This window comes from Cucurbita pepo, chromosome LG07, assembly GCF_002806865.2.
Source record: "Cucurbita pepo subsp. pepo cultivar mu-cu-16 chromosome LG07, ASM280686v2, whole genome shotgun sequence".
In the NCBI taxonomy this organism is placed as follows: Eukaryota; Viridiplantae; Streptophyta; class Magnoliopsida; order Cucurbitales; family Cucurbitaceae; genus Cucurbita; species Cucurbita pepo.
The window spans coordinates 5376410-5395762 of NC_036644.1; the positions used below are offsets into that span (position 1 = coordinate 5376410).

Sequence of the window (19353 nt, forward strand, 5' to 3'; positions counted from 1 at the left end):
TTTTGACATTAAACATAATATGATATGAATTAGGACTAATTAATAAAAAATTTAGCCTTTGGAGTATCAAGCGGGTAGGAAATAGGAGTAGGCGAAGACACACACGACCAAGTAAGTAACCATTTAGATTCCTTGAAGAGTACTTGTAAGGAAATAGGAGTGGGCGAAGAAACGCACGACCTATCATATATAACTATAAAATTGCATGTTTAGGGCATTGAATTGAGTTAAGCATGCTTTCTATGATGCCTGTGAATGCCTGAATGCATTTAGAATGAGATTTGTGAACAATATGTTTGCATGAGATGATAGAGATAATCTGCATTAAGAATGACTCGTTCGTACTCCAAGTGATCGATTAGGTCATCTCCCTGCTAAGCATGCACATATATTTGAAAATGAGACATGTATTCGAAGTAATTGATTGTGTTATCTCCATGTATTGAGCATGCATGTATATAATGAGTTAAGAACAGGGTGTTAGAGCTCCCTATGTTAGGACGTCTCTAGTAGATCGAGCACCTAAGACCATGAACAGTGATCAAAGGTCTAGATCCTAGTGCTAACAAAACCAAATTAGCCCTAGAAGGTAGTTAATGAACTACCCTAATAACCTAGTTAGCTTCCACAACATCCAAAGATGACTAAGAAAGCTTACTCGACCTATTAATAGTGTGAACAACATCATCAAATCCTGAGCCTACGAGCAGAGGAGCGTTGGGAGCTGAATGTTCTTGAAGGAGGGTCATCGTGAGCATCAATCATATGTGTAGGAATGGTGGTTTAAATTTGTATCATATAACTTGTTCCGGATCCGTAACAAACTTTGAAACAACAATCCATTTGTAATTTTCTTTGAATTTCTCTTTTTAATACTATGTTTTTTTAAAAAATTATGCAAAATTTCACCGTATTTTTCATGTCAATCCACGTTATGCCCCCTAATTTAAAACCTAAAAAATTAGGTAGTAATAAACGTGCAAGAAAAATACTTTTGGTTGTTTCGTTACCTACGGACTTTTTTGTTCTAATATTCCATTTAACAAAAATATCTCGAGAATGAAGTTGTGTTTTTTCTTTTATCTTTTTCGAAAACAATTTATATAAATTTATTTTACTTTAATAAAAAAACGTTCATCTGGTTAATTCAAATTATTTATATGACCCATGCTAAGATCTTGACAATTTATGAAGGTAGACGAGAATGTGTATGATTATGATCAATGATTCAACACATTCGTGCACATCGAGGCTTAAAGAGGAGCTTATCAAATAAAGGATCGAAGACAACTTTACTATGGAAAGTACTACTATACCACTGAAGGACGACAAGGACAGAGTTTGTGTGGCCTTTTTTTTGTTCGGTCTTCTAAAAGCTACGAGGATTTCGTGCGGGTTTGGACGGTGGACTAATGTTTTTTCTAGCAAGTTATTAATGAGACCATTATATAAAGTATATATATATATATATATATATATATATATATATATATATAAAAGAAAGTAGTATTCTTCGTAACAATCTGTATTTTTTAAAAATATAAAATTTGGAACAGTTTTGCAATTAATTCCCAAACCAGTACCTTATTGATCGGCCATCGCCGCGCCGAACGTTGTTGGTCGCAAATTCAAGGATTTCAATCCTTCGCTCACGCCAGATTCCCAGAGACATCAACATAGATTTGATTTTCGCATGAGACTTCTTGAGATTCTCGATTAGATTGAGATTCTTTACAGTGTCCGAGAAGGAGAGGTTCAGAGACCGACGGCATCGCTGATTCCGCCCGAAGCGGAGATGATGCGATTGGGTGAAAGATGATGAATTGAGGCATCGTGTCGTGGAGAAATGAGTGTGAGCCATGCGACGGTTCATCCGGTCGAGGATCCCCCGACAACCGACGGCGAGGATGCGCCAAGGGTCAGGATGAAGGACATGGAAGGAATGCCTGGCACTCGCGGAGGACTCGCCTTGCGGTTCTCTCAGTTTATGTTTGCGGCGGCAGCTCTGGTTGTCATGGCTACTACCAGCGATTTCCCTTCCGTTCCTGCCTTTTGGTAAACCTCAATTTCCCTAAATTGAACCCTTCCCTCTGGATTTTGATTTTGTTTTATCTGTTTCTAGATTTTTCTTCTATTTCTGTTGAATGAAAGGTTATTTGTTCTATCTGTAGCCTTTGGATCTATGATTGGTTGGTTTGCATCTTTTCGGGTCTACGGCAGAGAGAGTACTTCGAAGTAATTAGACTTGCTTTAGGAATTAGATTTAAGGTTGCAGTGAATTAGATTCACTTACTTTGTTTTAATTGACATTTTTACTTGGCTACGAAATTATGGTCGAACTTTCAGATAAGCTAAGGCCGAATTTTGCCAACGAACAAGCGTTCTGTAACATGCATCTGTTGGTTGTTGTTGGTTCAATACGCTGAACATCCAATTGATGTCTATTAAAATTTAATGGCGAACTCAAGCGAAAGCTTTAGTATAGAAGCACTATTAGGGATTAGACTCTCCACCATGTTATGATATTGTCCACTTTGAGCATAAGCTCTCATGGCTTTGCTTTGGGCTTCCCCAAAAGGCCTCATACCAATGGAGATGGATTCCTTACTTATAAATCCATGATCCTCTTCTAAATTAGCTAATGTGGGACTCCCTCCCAACAATCCTCCCCTCGAACAAAGTACACCATAGAGCCTCTCTTGAGGCCTATAGAGCCCTTGAACAGCCTCCCAGAGGTTTCTATTGTATCAATCTACCCTTGTTTCATTCTTGTTGAAGCATATACTCGGGCGTGCAGGGGTTCATGAAATCAGTCTAATTCATCTTGAGTTCCGTCTTTGGTTACTGTTCAAGAATCCATAGGTTCAGCTCCTTAATTGAGCTCGATCCTTTCTTTGGAGCCTTCGATCAAAGTACACCCTTTGTTTGATACTTGAGTCACTTTTTTTACTACTCCTTCGAGGCTCACAACTTCTTTGTTCGACATTTGAGGATTCTATTGACATAGCTAAGTTAAAGACATGACTCTGGTACAATGTTAGGAATCACGACTCTCTACAATGGTATAATATTGTCTACTTTGAGCATAAGCTCTCGTGGCTTTGTTTTGGGCTTCCCAAAAGGCCTCATACCAATGGAGATACATTCCTTACTTATAACCCATGATCATCCTCTAATTAGCCAATGTAAACCCAGGATCATCCTCTAAATTAGCCAATGTGGGACTCTCTCCCAACCATCCTCAACAAGCACTTGAGGACATGGTTGATAGTCTCATAAACTTTCTCTTCACCAACCATCAGTAATCGTGGACCTGGGTTAATTGGTATTGATGTGTGTCGTTGGATCATTTACTGTTCCTATTTTTGGAGGTTGTGAGAAAGAACATAGGAATTATGAATTTCTGGACGTATAAAGAATGTTTATAACTTGTTCAGATTGTTATTTTGCATTATCGACTGATAATAGTCATTTCTAATGTTGCTGGTTCCAGGTTCACTAGCAATAAATTAAGGTTTATCTTTTTATCATTTATTTCATGTTTGAGTTCTTAGCACGTGTATCTAAATCTTATCCTGAGTCATTATGTGTTGCTGTTCCTTGAAACAATCAACCTTCTGCTATTTCAGCTATCTTGTTGCAGCAGCTGGTTTGCAAAGTTTGTGGAGCCTCTTGTTAGCCTCCATTGACATATATGCTCTGTTAGTGAGAAGATCACTACGGAATTGCAGGATAGTCAGCTTATTCACTATTGGTGATGGGGTATGTTTATATTAAAAGGATCGAAGACTTCGATTTACGCATACTTTTCATCCATAGATTCACTCTTATGATCTTGAATACTCTGGATGCTGATTGCTGGATACCTAGTTAGTTCCAGTCCATCTTTCTTGAACTGGAATAGTGGAAATAATGCGTTTTAATATACTAACTTTAATCCTGATGGTATTTCTCATAGGATTGTTACTAATCAATGAACTACTCGGTGGTACTGTTAGAGAAAATCGATGCTGTTAGTTTTATTTGAATTCTCTATTTTAGTCTGCAACGTGGTTTACTGTGATGAAATTCCCATTTGGTATTTGGATGCTGAGAGGTTTTGGGAGGTAGGAGGAAAGTGAAATAATAATTCCATTGTTGTCTTTTACTTTGAATTGTGGACGCATATCACTTCTGTAGCTGTTGAATACAAGTTTTTTCATGTACGCGGTCATCTCATATGATGACGTATTGAATACTCGGAGATCCCCTTAGAACTCCCATAATTTCTGCAACCATTCTCTTAGGACTAATAGTCGATGATGTACTCCTGACTTATTATCTGGAATTTTACTGGTCTAGCAGCTGACACTTGAATGTTTTCTCCTGCAGATCACATCAACTCTCACGTTTGCTGCAGCTTGTTCTTCTGCAGGCATTACTATCCTTATAGACAACGATCTAGATAGCTGCAGAGAGAACCACTGTGTACAGTTCGAAATCGCAACGGCCATGGCATTCATTAGTTGGTTTATTGCGTTGCCTTCTTTCTTCATGAACTTCTGGTCTCTTGCATCCCGGTGAATTGGCTATGAACAAAAAAAATAATAGAAACTTGTAAGAGTATGATTCACCCTACTTGTAACAAGTGGGTATAATTTGCAACTGAGGGGATGAAATGGGTGATTTGATCTGGATTTTCGTTTAACACCATAATTATTGGAACACAGTCTGATGGCAATGAAACGTATACAAACTGTTTAAACATTGTAAATTCGCTTCAAGTTGGTTCCAGAAATGCAACATTTTCCATTCTTGTCACAACAAAAGAATTTGACATCATCAGAAATTTTCTCTGCCGGATACATCCTTATAATTCAAACCTGCGGCTGATGTATAGATAAGATGTTACAAAATTGTAGAACCCCCCATCCTATTTTCTTGGACTGTTACATAATTTTCAACAAGTGTACAGGGAAAAGAATCATAGGAACGACCAGTTGACGAAGGAGAAAGCAAGACAGTGCACGGTGGACTCGTCTTCTGCAAGAACCTTCCATGCAATGGCTTGTTCAAAGGAAGCATGGCGCCCCATAGTCGATATGCAAATTCCAGCAGGTATGTAAGCAAAGCCCTGGTCATAAACAAATAAAATTCAGTTAGTTTGCATTGTTATATCGCAAACCGACCTTGTTAATAGCTAATCATCTCAAGTTTTATTTATGCAGTAAAGTAACAACCAAGCATGGCTGGCAATGAACTGAAAGGGAGAATATATATAGTAGGTAACCTGGTGCATTAAATTGGAAAAATCAGCAGAGAAGGCCTTAAGGGCAGAGTCGCCGAGAATCTTATCCAAAGTGATGTCTTGCAACGCAACCAAGGTCGTCTCCAACATGTCGAGGCCTGCTTGGTTTGCAAACATGAACACTGGGGGCAGTGACTGCAACCATCCAACCAAATAAATCGCATTGCTTAGGAGACAATCACACATGGTTAAAAATGTTCTTCTCTTATTCTTTTTCTATTTTCTTACCTTGAGGGAACAACAAAGAATTGCATCCTGATGATTCCATAGGTGTTTCAACACTGAGTCACCATCCACACTGTCTGATAGCACCAATTCTGTTCCAGTATGGCATCTGTGTGACAGAAAGAGATAGACAGTCAGTTTTCTATTTTGACAGTTTATTACGTTGAATTCGAAGTATAATTTTCTTTTATAGGTTGGGAAAGAGAGAACCTGTAGCCATAGCAGATCCATCGAGCCAGGGTAAGAGCTTCTGGACAAGCAGATGATAGCCTTCGTTCCGATGGCAAGCTTAATCCAGAGGGAGATATGGCAACTGCAACCCTCTGCACAGCTGAAACGACACTCCGAACGTACTGCCTTGCCATCGCTGCAACGTCATCCTGTAGGTTGCTACCAAACGAGAACTGGAAGGCAATAGTCAAAACTGATCTGAAGTTAGATGTTGATGCAGCAGCAGCATCTTGTGAAGCAGATGAACCAACTTCAAGATTGGAAGTGAGATCCATAGTCCTATTCGAGTTCTTCCATGTATGTTTTGAGTCACCCTGGATGATTCAACCAAACAAAAAGCATGTTGGTTAAAAGTTCACTCATGTAAAAGACATATCGAGTCAATTACGATGTTTTTTGCAAGGAAAATGTCCTCATAAGACATATATACTCGACCAAGAGATCGAGAGTTTGAATCTTTCATTCTTGTATGTTTAGATTATAAGAACCATTGAACTCAACTGTTTCAGAATGTAGAGGGATGATCCTAAAACCAGAAGGCAGCAATACAGCATCATCAGGAAACATCTCATTGATCGGAGCAAACACAAGTTCGGAACACGCTCCAACAGCATTCTCATCGATTCCAGTACACATCTGCCCAACACGAGAAATCAAGAGAGCTAATAATAAATTTGATGGCCCACAACAAGAGAGCTAATAATAACCACAACAAAATATCAGGATTTTTCTCAATAACATTGCATTTGATGGCCCAGCTGATAGAGGGGCAATGACCAGGATTGTAACGACCTAAGCTCACCATTAGCAAATATTGTTCTCTTTCAAGCTACCCCTCAAAGTTTTTTAAAACGCATCTCCTAGTGAAAGGTTTCCACACCCTTATAAATAATGCTTCATTCTCCTCTCCAACCGATGTGGGATCTCACAATCCATCCCCCTCGGGGCCCAGCGTCCTTGCTGGCACATCGCTTTGTCCCCACCCCACTTCGGGGCTTAGCCTCCTCGTTGGCACATCGCCCGATGTCTTTGATACCATTTGTAACGACCCAAATCCACCGCTAGCAGATATTGTCCTCTTTGGACTTTCCCTTTCGGTTTTCCCCTCAAGGTTTTTAAAATACGTCTCCTAGAGAGAGATTTTCACACCCTTATAAAGAATGTTTCATTCTCCTCCCCAACCAATATGGGGATCTCACAATGGTGATGATATCAACGCAAAGGAGAAGACAATACCTGCAATAGATGAACATCCCGGGACATAAAAGTATCTTCTTGAGCAAGAGGGTGGCTCTCAAGCCTTACAACTTCAAGCAACTGGATGAACAAAGACAAACATCATAATACATCCTAATATATCCAAATTAAATTGTTTAATTTTATACAAATACCTCTTCTTGTTCGATTGTATGGCCGAGCGGCATGATAATTTGGCTCCCTGTAAACCTGGTCGGTCTCATGCCCGGGTATACATACGAACCAGTTTTCAACGACGCAGCAGAATACGCATCGACATTGAAATCAGCCCACTCCGATCGATGTTCCCTCAAGAAACGAATTAGAGCAATTGGAGGAACATTCTGAAAGGAAAACCATAATCAACAATCTAATGAGCTGAAATCATAACAAGATATCCACTGAAGTTTCATCGACCACAGAACTAATTATGAACATTACTTGTATAAGCATGGAAGCCTTTGCACAAAGAACACCCGCATGGAATGCAAGAGAGTTGACAGGATCATACGATGTATTTACATTCTTGCTTGAATTTATGGCAAGACTCACATCTTCAGCTCCATCACAGTTCATCAAAGACCATCCATCATCATTAAATCCATTAACAGCCTCATTAAATCCTCTATATTAACGTAACAAAGTTCAAATATTGTTAAAAACTACGGGGAAGATCGATAAGACGTGTTCATCGTGTAAAATTTACAGAACTACCTGCTCAATCTTTGGCTAAACGTTCGAAGAACGGCCGGTTGTCTGCCTAAACTGTATACTACTTCACCACTTGTCTCTTGAGCTACTTGCCTAACGTAGCGAAAAGCCTAAATGTCGAACGCGATGATGAGAAGACGAAAACCAAACAATACAGATACATATCTGAGTTTACTCACTGCTATAGTCATTTTCTGAGCGACGGCCTTTGACGATTCGTAAAGTGGTCTCACGACCTCTGGCACGCTCCCAGGCTATTGAATTTATACAATCATTTAGAAAATGTGCCTCCTGTAATAGTATTTACGAAGTGAAAATTGAAAAGACAAACCTCGAGATTTAGGTGATCTACAATGTGGATGATTGAACCTCCGCCATCGCAAGGACGAATCAAATAACCACTGGGAAGCATTTCGGCTCGCACGAACTGAGCAGCAGAAGCTGAATTAGGCCCCGTGCCTGACCCGGACAGCGATCTCTCACAAACCTGAAGAAAAAAAGAAGTTAGCATACACAATGTTAAAAAATATAATGAACATTGCAGAGTAGGAGGCGCTTTTACTGCAAGATTTCCATTTTCCAAGGTTTTCGTGTATCTTAGAGTCCAAAAATCTCGTGCAGGTGCTAACGTAGTCGGAGCGTAAACCTAAAGTAATTCAGCCATCATTAGTTTCCTCTCGAAATGTCGTTAACTACTGAACAGAAAAACTGTAATAGATGTTCATTACAAAGCTCACCTGCGTATAAACAAGTTCGATCGTCCCACCATTACCAGTGGGAAACGTCGTAAAGACTTCAACGCTCCGGCAATCACGAAACCAAGATGGACGATCTTTTAGGATCTCGTCAATCTGCAGAAGTATAAATAAAAGTTCACCCCATTTACTATAATATACATGTTGCTAGATCAGTAATATGAGCATATTCTTGCCTTCATGGGCTCTAAACTAACAAGACCACAGGCTCGAGCCGCTACTCCACTGCAACTCTGTGAAACGGCGAAGATTCCCACCGAATCCGGACCAGGCTGGACGAAATACAAACCCAGATTAGAATTCATATTAAGCAAAGGACGAGCTAATGAAGGAATGAATTTAGAACCTTCATCCCAGGCATCTGGACCCAATCGATAGCAGTTCCTGTAGCCTTTGACAGGAAGGCTGCCAAAATCTCCTCTGCAATAGACAGGAGTCTGCCATGATTGTTATAGATTAGATAAACTAAAATCAACCTTAGAGGTCGTTAAACGACGCACGAAATAGCATAAGAACATGTCTCTAAAATTACCCAGCAGGGCTACTAGCATCTCTAAGTAAATGCTGAGGGGCAGTAGCCACTGTGTCACAGCTTGCATCAGTAATTGGTGCTGCTGCAGCCTGCAAAACAATTGAACTCCTAAAACACAATGATTCACAAGAACAATGATCAAACAGAAAGACATACGTTAGCAGTTTGCAAATGTTGTCGCATAGACCCATTCTCACAAACGAGCTGAGACACTTGTTTCTGTAACCTATCGTTCTCCTCCATCAACAGCTTGTTCATGGCCGTCAATTTACTATTCAATGACTGTAAACGAGAAGCCTCTTTCCTCTGTTTCTCTCTACACCTACAAACCAGCAAACCCCATAAGAAATTCCATCATCCCAAGCAAATAAAACCCTCAATCAATCATTTGAAAACAAGAACCAAAAGAAGAAAAAAAAAACCCCATCAAAGTTCTTATACCTGCGGTTCTGGAACCAGACTTTGATCTGCTTTGGCTCGATGTTAGCCAAAATGGGGCAATCACGAACTAGCTGCTGCCGCCGCAAAGAGCTCGGTTTAGGACATTCCGCATAAACTCGCTCAAGAGCTTCCACTTGCTCCGTCGTGTAACGGACATACTTCCCGGTGCTATCAAGGTGGCCATCGATACCCCCATCGCCACTCTCTCTGTGATGGGCCGTAGCCATAGCCATGGCCATTTCCCCAAATCCCCAAACCCTCAACACAAACGAAGTCTCTTGGTAAACTCCGCCAGGTATGAAATCAAAAGCCCTTAAAGAAACAGAGTTCAAAAAAACGTAAATCAAACCGACAGTGAAGAAAGAAAAACCCAACAAAATCTGTCGTTTGAATTTTCAAGGTTCGAAAATGGGTTTCACGTAACTTTTTGGGGTGGTTCCAAAATTTCCCAGAAAGTTCCAAAAGTTAAAACTCAGATTCCTCGCTACTTTTAGAACGAACCCCAATATTCCCCTCTTCTTGCCTCCCACTTTATCCCCAAATCCCTCAAATTCAAACCCCCACTGAGATTACCCAAAAACCCACTTCGTATTCCCAAAAATGTATAAATCTCAACCTAAGTTTTCCACTAAAACTTCACGGAGCCAAAGAACCCCACCAGTTCTGCAGCGAAATCAAACAGACCCATCAAACATTAAAGGACAAAAGAGCAACAGAGACCCTCTTCAGCTGATTCATAAAAAGATGGAAAAAGAAAAATAAAGAGAGAAAGGATCCAGTTCTTCAAGGGCGTAAAATGGGTTTCGTTTTAATTTCTTTTTTTCTTGAGTTTCGTCGCTGTCGATGGTGTTTGTTTGAAATGACATGATAGACAGGTAGCTCTTAGGCCCCTCCGTCAATCTGTCTTTCAATTCTTTGACAGAAGAATGACAAAAATCTTTTTCTGTAATATTCTTCTCTTTTTTTTTTTTCTTTTTTTTTTTAATTTATTTATTTTGTTTTTCTTATTCAAAGATCATTTCTGGTTTTTGATCTTTGACCCTCTGCAATAGAACAGCCAAATTTCCAGATTTCTCAAGTGGTGGGCAAAATTTTCAATTCATTGCATACGTCGTCCAATTTATTGGTCAAAATAATAATAATAATAATTCATTGATACCATTTTTCTCATTTATTGTTAGTCTTGTTCGATCTGTACTTCATAATTGACTTTATTGCCATGTTTAATTCTTAGGGTGGGTCATAATTGGTTTGGTTTATGCTATAATTTTTTAAGTTTTTAAAGTGGTTTGAACGTAAACGACATAGGATCGAACTATTATTGTGACCCGCTTTTCGAAATTTTGAATCATAGATTTCCATGTATACTCAAGAATAAAAATGGGCAAAAACGTTTTTTTCAATTTTGTAAAACAAGGAAGATAAAAAATTGAAGTCAAATACAATGATAGATTTGGACAAAAAGTATTTAAAGGTATGAAAATCACATTTGTGAAGTCACATCAAAACAACCGCGCAGTTTTGCACGCTCCCACCAACAACGTTCGCTCCATCTGTAAACAAAGAATAGGAAGAATGAGTATAGAAATACTCAATAAGCACTTGCTTGTAAGCTCTTATTGAAACTTATTATATTCAATGTTCCTTAAGCGATGTGCTCAATCAAGGTTCTAGAGTTGGCCAATTCCATAGCTCGAGTGCAATTCAAGCCCGCTTAGGTTCATAAGGTTCATATACCCTACTTACTCATATTTCTAACGGTGTATGTTATCTATCGGGGTGTATTCGAATTTCAAGGTCCATCAAGACATCATTCTTCTTGTGCATAAGTTGGAGACAAGGTATGGAGGAGTCGTCATCCACGATAGGTAACCTCTCAATCTACATATAACTTCATACATGTCTACTACTAAGTGATAGCTGGAAGCTCCCTTAATGGCACTTGAGAATGCTCCTTATTACTATACCATTCCAGGCCAAAACAATGCAAGGTCGGCTCCAACTAGGCACAACTTGAAATCCCTCCGTAGTACCCTAAAACATGCTACGAGCCCTAAATGGATGATGTCAGATTCCTATATTCTAAGTAGGCCCTCACCGATCGAAGTGAGTTCACGATCAACGGTTGCGCCTCAATCGCCCTTACATAGACTTAATTGACCCATGTTGCATAACAGACCTTAAATGTGGCTCAAGGACCGAAAAAAAAAAAAAGAAGATAAAAGATAGGCTAAGGCTCACTAACAGAACATACATATCCTCTAGGACACATAACATCTAGTCCATAGGTCAATTTTAAAACGCGTCTGGTAGGGAAAGATTTGCACACCATTATAAGGAATATTTCATTCCCCTTTCCAATCAATGTGGGATCTCATAATCTATCCTCTTTAGGGGCCCAGCGTCCTCGCTGGCACACCGTCTAGTGACTGGCTCTGATACAATTTGTAACAGCTCAAGTCCACTGCTAACAAATATCGCTTTGACATGTTACTATCGTCATCAGTCTCACGATTTTTAAAACGCGTCTATTAGGAAGGAATTATGAAGAGCCAATTGAAACGTGGGAGGAATTGAAGACATTAATGAGAAAAAGGTACATTCCTAAGCATTATTCTCGAGTACTCAAGCAAAAACTCTGTACTCTGCGACAGGGATCCAAAAGTGTTTAAAAATATTACAACAAAATGGAGACCCTTGTGAATAGAGCATGCAATGATGAAGACGAGGAGGATACAATGGCTAGATTCTTTGGTGGGTTAAACCGACAACTTGCTCATCAAGTGGATAGACAAACATACTTTGATATGCAAGAATTGTTACACCTTGCTTCAAAATCGAAGGACAACTAGCTTGGGAGAAGGAGAACCCCAAGAGGTATGTTATTTCTAAGTCTACTACTTTCAACACTTGGAAAAAGAATGCAAATTTTGAAAAGGAAGATTTCAAGGTTAGAGGCAAGTATGAGCTTAACAAAAAGAACAAAGCTGAGACCACCAAGGGTAAAAAGAAAGTGGAGGAATACAAGGAGGTTCGAGAAAGAAATAAAGACATCAAATGTTGGAAATGTCAAGGAATTGGTCATATTAATCGTGATTGTCCTAGCAAGAGAGTCATGATCATCAAGAGTGAACAAGTTGTCACAATTAGTGAAGAAATTGACCAAGATGAGCCAGTTGAAGAAGAATGAGGAGCAATTGGAAGATGAGAGTCATTTGACACTTGTTACAAGAAGACTTCTTAAAACTCAAGTTACGGATAATGATGTTGATAATCAAAGAGACAACCTATTTCAGATAAGGTGTTTAGTCAGGGGGACTCCTTGTAGTCTTGTTATTGATAGTGGAAGTTGCACCACTCTAGTAAGTACCATGTTGATCAAGAGATTGCAAATTTCAACCCAACACCGTCCTAAACCTTACAAGCTTAAATATCATTTAATTTGAGAAAATATAAAGATGAAGTTCTTTGTGATGTGCTACCAATGCTTGATGGAGACATATTGTTTGGCCGACCTTGACAATTTGATAGGAAGGTCTTTTGAATGGGTATTCTCTTATAAAAAAAAATGGTACAAAAACCACTCTTGTACCTTCGAGAAAAACAAGAAAGAGTTCAAGAATTGAGAGAAAAAATAGTGAAAAGAAGAATAAAATTGAAAGAAAAAAAAAAGTGAGTTGTTTGGCTAGAGTTGGAGAGGTTAGAAGGGCAATGTTTTCACAAAGAAAACCCATATTTGTATTTATGTACAAGAAGGATTTTTGGTCTCTAACGATAACAATTTGTCTTTACCTTGTATGTTCAATCTCTTTTACAAAAATTTGAGGACGTGTTCCAAGATGAAGTACCTAAATGACTACCTCCCGTTAGTGGTATTAAACATAAAATAGACTTCACTTTGGGGGCAGTCAATCCTAATAGGCCAGCTTATAAAGCCAACCTAACTGAGACTAAACAAATTCAGGGACAAGTAAAGGAGTTCATGGAGAAAGGCTATATACGAGAAAGTTTGAGTCCATGTTTTGTACCAGTCTTATTCGTGTCAAAGAAAGATGGAACATGACGCATGTGTGTGGATTATAGAGGCTCAACAAAATCACTGTAAAGTATCGACATCCTATTCCTAGGTTAGATAATATGCTTGATGAATTGCATGGTTCATGTCTATTTACAAAGATTGATTTGAAATTTGGATATCATCAAATTAGAATGTAGGTAGGAGATGAATGGAAAACAAGTTTCAAAACTAAGGTTAGATTGTATGAATGACTTGTTATGCCTTTTGGGTTAAGTAATGCTCCTAGTACATTTATGCACTTAATGAATCACATTTTGAGAGAATATTTTGGAAATCATGTTGTTTATTTTGATGATATTTTAATTTATTTAAAGATATTGCATGAGCATGTGGAGCATGTTAAGTCAGTTTTGATTACACTTAAAAAAAGAGAAACTTTATGTTAATTTTAATAAGGGTAGTTTTTGCATGGAAAAAGTTAACTTTCTTGGCTTCATAGTTGGTAAAAATGGAGTAGAAGTAGATGAAGAAAAAGTTAAAGTAATCAGGGATTGACCAACACCAAAAAAAAAATGCAAGTGAAGTTTGGAGTTTTCATGGGTTTTAATTTCTATAGGAGATTTATAAAAGATTTTAGCACCATAGCTGCACCATTGAATTAAAGGTTGTTTTTAATTAGGGAACATGCAAGAGAATGCATTCAATAAGCTTAGGGAGAATTGACTAATGCACCCTTACTTGTCTTACCTAACTTTGATAATACTTTTGCAATTGACTGTGATGCAAGTGGTTTAAGCATAGATGCTGTTTTGATGCAAGATGGTGTTAGGTTATGAAGCCTGCTACTTATTTATAGCTTGGTCAACGGTTATACATAGTAAAGTTATATCCGGTAAAGTTATATCTAGTAAAGCTATATATGGTAAATAGTTATATATAGTAGATGGTTAAATACGGTAAAACTATAGATAGTCAATGGAACCATATATATATATCGTAGAGAATTGAAAATGTACTTTCTATATTATTTGTATTCTCTCTCACGGTATATATCTGTAGTCATCAATACAAAACCTTTAGCCAATATTCTCCTTGCATTTTCTCTATCTTGTTCTTTGTGTTCATCTAGATCGAGTGTGTGCGTTGTTGTGTGATCCTAACAACTGGTACCAGAGCTAGGCGAAATTCACCACGGTTTGTGAAGATGAAAAGTTCAAAGACTGGAATTGAGAAGTTCGATGGATCCGATTTCGGTTTCTGGAAGATGCAGGTTGAAGATTATCTGTACCAGAAAGATCTTCACGAACCTCTATTGGGGGTGAAGCCGGATACCATGGCCACGGAACAGTGGAAGCTCAAGGATCGACAAGCCTTAGGACTGATCTAGTTGACGCTATCCAGAAATGTGGCGTTCAACATCATCAAGGAGAAGACAACGTTAGATCTGTTGACGACGTTGTCGAATATGTACGAAAAATCGTCGGCTATGAACAAGGTGTACTTGATGCGGAGATTGTTTAATCTACAGACGTCTGAAGGTGGATCTGTTGCTGATCATATAAATGAATTTAATATGATCGTAAGTCAACTGAGTTCGGTGGAAATTAATTTCGATGATGAAATTAAAGCGTTGATTTTGATGTCACTTTTACCCGAGTAATGGGATACTGTTGTTGCCGCAATCAGCACTTCTTGAGGATCTCATAAACTAAAGTTTCATGAAATTTGAGATGCAGTTCTCAGCGAAAGTATTCACAAACGGGAAATTGGAGATTCATCAGGCAATGCTCTCAGTGTTGATCGAAGGGGAAGAAGTAAATCAAATAGCTCAAACAAACACGGGCGATCAAAATCAAAGAACCGGGGAAAATCTCCAAACAAACCCAACGTAACGTGTTGGAGTTGTGGAGGAAAAGGACATTTTCGGACAAATTGTACAAAACTGAAGAAGAAGTAGAATCATAAATCTGAAAATGATGATGATTTTATATATACAACAAAAGATACTAAGGACACTTTAATCCTTAGTGTGGACAGCCCAGCTGAATCCTGAATTTTGGATTCAGGTGCATCGTTCTATTCGTCTCCAAGTAAGAAATTGTTTCGAAATTTCAAATCAGGAAATTTCGGGATGGTGTATCTTGCCGACAACAAAACCTTGGAGATTGAAGGGAAGGGAGATGTCTTCATACAAACTTCAGCAGGAAATTAGTGGACATTACAAGATGTCAAATACATTCTTGATCCAAGAAGAACCTGATCTCTATTGGTCAGTTGGATAGCACAGGCTATGCAGCAGAGTTTGGAAAGAGTTCGTGGAAGATTGTGAAGGGCGTCATGGTTGTTGCACGTGGCACAAAATCTGGAACCTTATACACTACTGCAGAGTGTATAAACATGACTGCTGCTGCTAAGAGTGCTTCCAATTCAAGTCTATGACACAATAGACTTGGACATATGAGCATCAAAGGAATGAAGATACTGACTGTGAAAGAAGCTTTAGAAGGCTTAAAATCTGTTGATATGGGTCTTTGTGAGAGCTGTGTTATGGTCAAACAGAAATGAGTCAGTTTCACAAAGGCTGCCAGAGAATCGAAGAAAGTGCAGTTGGAAATGATCCATACAGACGTTTGAGAACCATCTCCAATTTCATCACTTGGTGGTTCAAGGTTCTACGTCACCTTCATCGATGACTTCAGTAGGAAGGTATGAGTTTACTTTCTGAAACACAAGTCAGATGTGTTTGCCACCTTCAAGNTAGCTCAAACAAACACGGGCGATCAAAATCAAAGAACCGGGGAAAATCTCCAAACAAACCCAACGTAACGTGTTGGAGTTGTGGAGGAAAAGGACATTTTCGGACAAATTGTACAAAACTGAAGAAGAAGTAGAATCATAAATCTGAAAATGATGATGATTTTATATATACAACAAAAGATACTAAGGACACTTTAATCCTTAGTGTGGACAGCCCAGCTGAATCCTGAATTTTGGATTCAGGTGCATCGTTCTATTCGTCTCCAAGTAAGAAATTGTTTCGAAATTTCAAATCAGGAAATTTCGGGATGGTGTATCTTGCCGACAACAAAACCTTGGAGATTGAAGGGAAGGGAGATGTCTTCATACAAACTTCAGCAGGAAATTAGTGGACATTACAAGATGTCAAATACATTCTTGATCCAAGAAGAACCTGATCTCTATTGGTCAGTTGGATAGCACAGGCTATGCAGCAGAGTTTGGAAAGAGTTCGTGGAAGATTGTGAAGGGCGTCATGGTTGTTGCACGTGGCACAAAATCTGGAACCTTATACACTACTGCAGAGTGTATAAACATGACTGCTGCTGCTAAGAGTGCTTCCAATTCAAGTCTATGACACAATAGACTTGGACATATGAGCATCAAAGGAATGAAGATACTGACTGTGAAAGAAGCTTTAGAAGGCTTAAAATCTGTTGATATGGGTCTTTGTGAGAGCTGTGTTATGGTCAAACAGAAATGAGTCAGTTTCACAAAGGCTGCCAGAGAATCGAAGAAAGTGCAGTTGGAAATGATCCATACAGACGTTTGAGAACCATCTCCAATTTCATCACTTGGTGGTTCAAGGTTCTACGTCACCTTCATCGATGACTTCAGTAGGAAGGTATGAGTTTACTTTCTGAAACACAAGTCAGATGTGTTTGCCACCTTCAAGAAGTGGAAAGCTGAAGTTGAAAATTAGATCGGCTTGAAGATCAAATGTCTGAGGTCTGACAATGGAGGACAATACAACAAATCAGAGTTTAAAACATTTTGTGCAGCTGAGGGAANAGGAAAAGGACATTTTCGGACAAATTGTACAAAACTGAAGAAGAAGTAGAATCATAAATCTGAAAATGATGATGATTTTATATATACAACAAAAGATACTAAGGACACTTTAATCCTTAGTGTGGACAGCCCAGCTGAATCCTGAATTTTGGATTCAGGTGCATCGTTCTATTCGTCTCCAAGTAAGAAATTGTTTCGAAATTTCAAATCAGGAAATTTCGGGATGGTGTATCTTGCCGACAACAAAACCTTGGAGATTGAAGGGAAGGGAGATGTCTTCATACAAACTTCAGCAGGAAATTAGTGGACATTACAAGATGTCAAATACATTCTTGATCCAAGAAGAACCTGATCTCTATTGGTCAGTTGGATAGCACAGGCTATGCAGCAGAGTTTGGAAAGAGTTCGTGGAAGATTGTGAAGGGCGTCATGGTTGTTGCACGTGGCACAAAATCTGGAACCTTATACACTACTGCAGAGTGTATAAACATGACTGCTGCTGCTAAGAGTGCTTCCAATTCAAGTCTATGACACAATAGACTTGGACATATGAGCATCAAAGGAATGAAGATACTGACTGTGAAAGAAGCTTTAGAAGGCTTAAAATCTGTTGATATGGGTCTTTGTGAGAGCTGTGTTATGGTCAAACAGAAATGAGTCAGTTTCACAAAGGCTGCCAGAGAATCGAAGAAAGTGCAGTTGGAAATGATCCATACAGACGTTTGAGAACCATCTCCAATTTCATCACTTGGTGGTTCAAGGTTCTACGTCACCTTCATCGATGACTTCAGTAGGAAGGTATGAGTTTACTTTCTGAAACACAAGTCAGATGTGTTTGCCACCTTCAAGAAGTGGAAAGCTGAAGTTGAAAATTAGATCGGCTTGAAGATCAAATGTCTGAGGTCTGACAATGGAGGACAATACAACAAATCAGAGTTTAAAACATTTTGTGCAGCTGAGGGAATTAGATTAATAAGAACAATTCCCAGTAAGGCAAGATAAAATGATATTGCAGAAATGATGAACAGAACATTGAATGGGCGAGCAAGAAGCATGAGGATTCATTCACAACAGCATATTTGATTAATAGAGGACCGTCAGTACCCTTGAAGTTCAAATTGCCTTAAGAAGTATGGACANTCATACAAACTTCAGCAGGAAATTAGTGGACATTACAAGATGTCAAATACATTCTTGATCCAAGAAGAACCTGATCTCTATTGGTCAGTTGGATAGCACAGGCTATGCAGCAGAGTTTGGAAAGAGTTCGTGGAAGATTGTGAAGGGCGTCATGGTTGTTGCACGTGGCACAAAATCTGGAACCTTATACACTACTGCAGAGTGTATAAACATGACTGCTGCTGCTAAGAGTGCTTCCAATTCAAGTCTATGACACAATAGACTTGGACATATGAGCATCAAAGGAATGAAGATACTGACTGTGAAAGAAGCTTTAGAAGGCTTAAAATCTGTTGATATGGGTCTTTGTGAGAGCTGTGTTATGGTCAAACAGAAATGAGTCAGTTTCACAAAGGCTGCCAGAGAATCGAAGAAAGTGCAGTTGGAAATGATCCATACAGACGTTTGAGAACCATCTCCAATTTCATCACTTGGTGGTTCAAGGTTCTACGTCACCTTCATCGATGACTTCAGTAGGAAGGTATGAGTTTACTTTCTGAAACACAAGTCAGATGTGTTTGCCACCTTCAAGAAGTGGAAAGCTGAAGTTGAAAATTAGATCGGCTTGAAGATCAAATGTCTGAGGTCTGACAATGGAGGACAATACAACAAATCAGAGTTTAAAACATTTTGTGCAGCTGAGGGAATTAGATTAATAAGAACAATTCCCAGTAAGGCAAGATAAAATGATATTGCAGAAATGATGAACAGAACATTGAATGGGCGAGCAAGAAGCATGAGGATTCATTCACAACAGCATATTTGATTAATAGAGGACCGTCAGTACCCTTGAAGTTCAAATTGCCTTAAGAAGTATGGACAGGAAAAGAACTCAAGTACTCTCACTTGAGAACTTTTGGTTGTACTGCGTACGTTCATGTTGATCCAGAGAAGAGAGATAAGCTTGATGCTAAGGCTTTGAAATACTACT

General features: G+C 38.9%; 2 protein-coding genes and 1 long non-coding RNA gene across 3 annotated transcripts; 2 read left to right on the forward strand and 1 right to left on the reverse strand.

Annotated features, from left to right (window-relative positions):
- Positions 1 to 1533: 1533 nt before the first annotated feature.
- LOC111798199 (CASP-like protein 5A2) lies at positions 1534 to 4753 on the forward strand. The gene is made up of 3 exons (XM_023681207.1): positions 1534 to 2055; positions 3630 to 3762; positions 4372 to 4753. The coding sequence occupies exons 1-3, from the start codon at positions 1847 to 1849 to the stop codon at positions 4561 to 4563; spliced, it is 534 nt and encodes a 177-aa protein (XP_023536975.1). The 5' UTR covers positions 1534 to 1846; the 3' UTR covers positions 4564 to 4753.
- Positions 4754 to 4768: 15 nt separating this feature from the next.
- LOC111798197 (homeobox-leucine zipper protein REVOLUTA-like) lies at positions 4769 to 10320 on the reverse strand. Its single transcript, XM_023681202.1, has 18 exons — positions 9419 to 10320; positions 9134 to 9299; positions 8978 to 9066; positions 8792 to 8882; positions 8622 to 8717; positions 8428 to 8541; positions 8253 to 8336; positions 8022 to 8177; positions 7870 to 7944; positions 7694 to 7800; positions 7421 to 7604; positions 7135 to 7323; positions 6980 to 7060; positions 6245 to 6379; positions 5723 to 6057; positions 5516 to 5621; positions 5270 to 5422; positions 4769 to 5113 (listed from the first exon to the last, which is right to left on the reverse strand). Exons 1-18 carry the CDS (start codon positions 9655 to 9657, stop codon positions 4964 to 4966), a joined length of 2550 nt encoding a protein of 849 aa, XP_023536970.1. The 5' UTR covers positions 9658 to 10320; the 3' UTR covers positions 4769 to 4963.
- LOC111798200 lies at positions 4981 to 5902 on the forward strand. Its single transcript, XR_002815672.1, has 3 exons — positions 4981 to 5097; positions 5208 to 5474; positions 5706 to 5902. It is a non-coding gene; the product is annotated as an uncharacterized LOC111798200 (long non-coding RNA).
- Positions 10321 to 19353: the final 9033 nt, after the last annotated feature.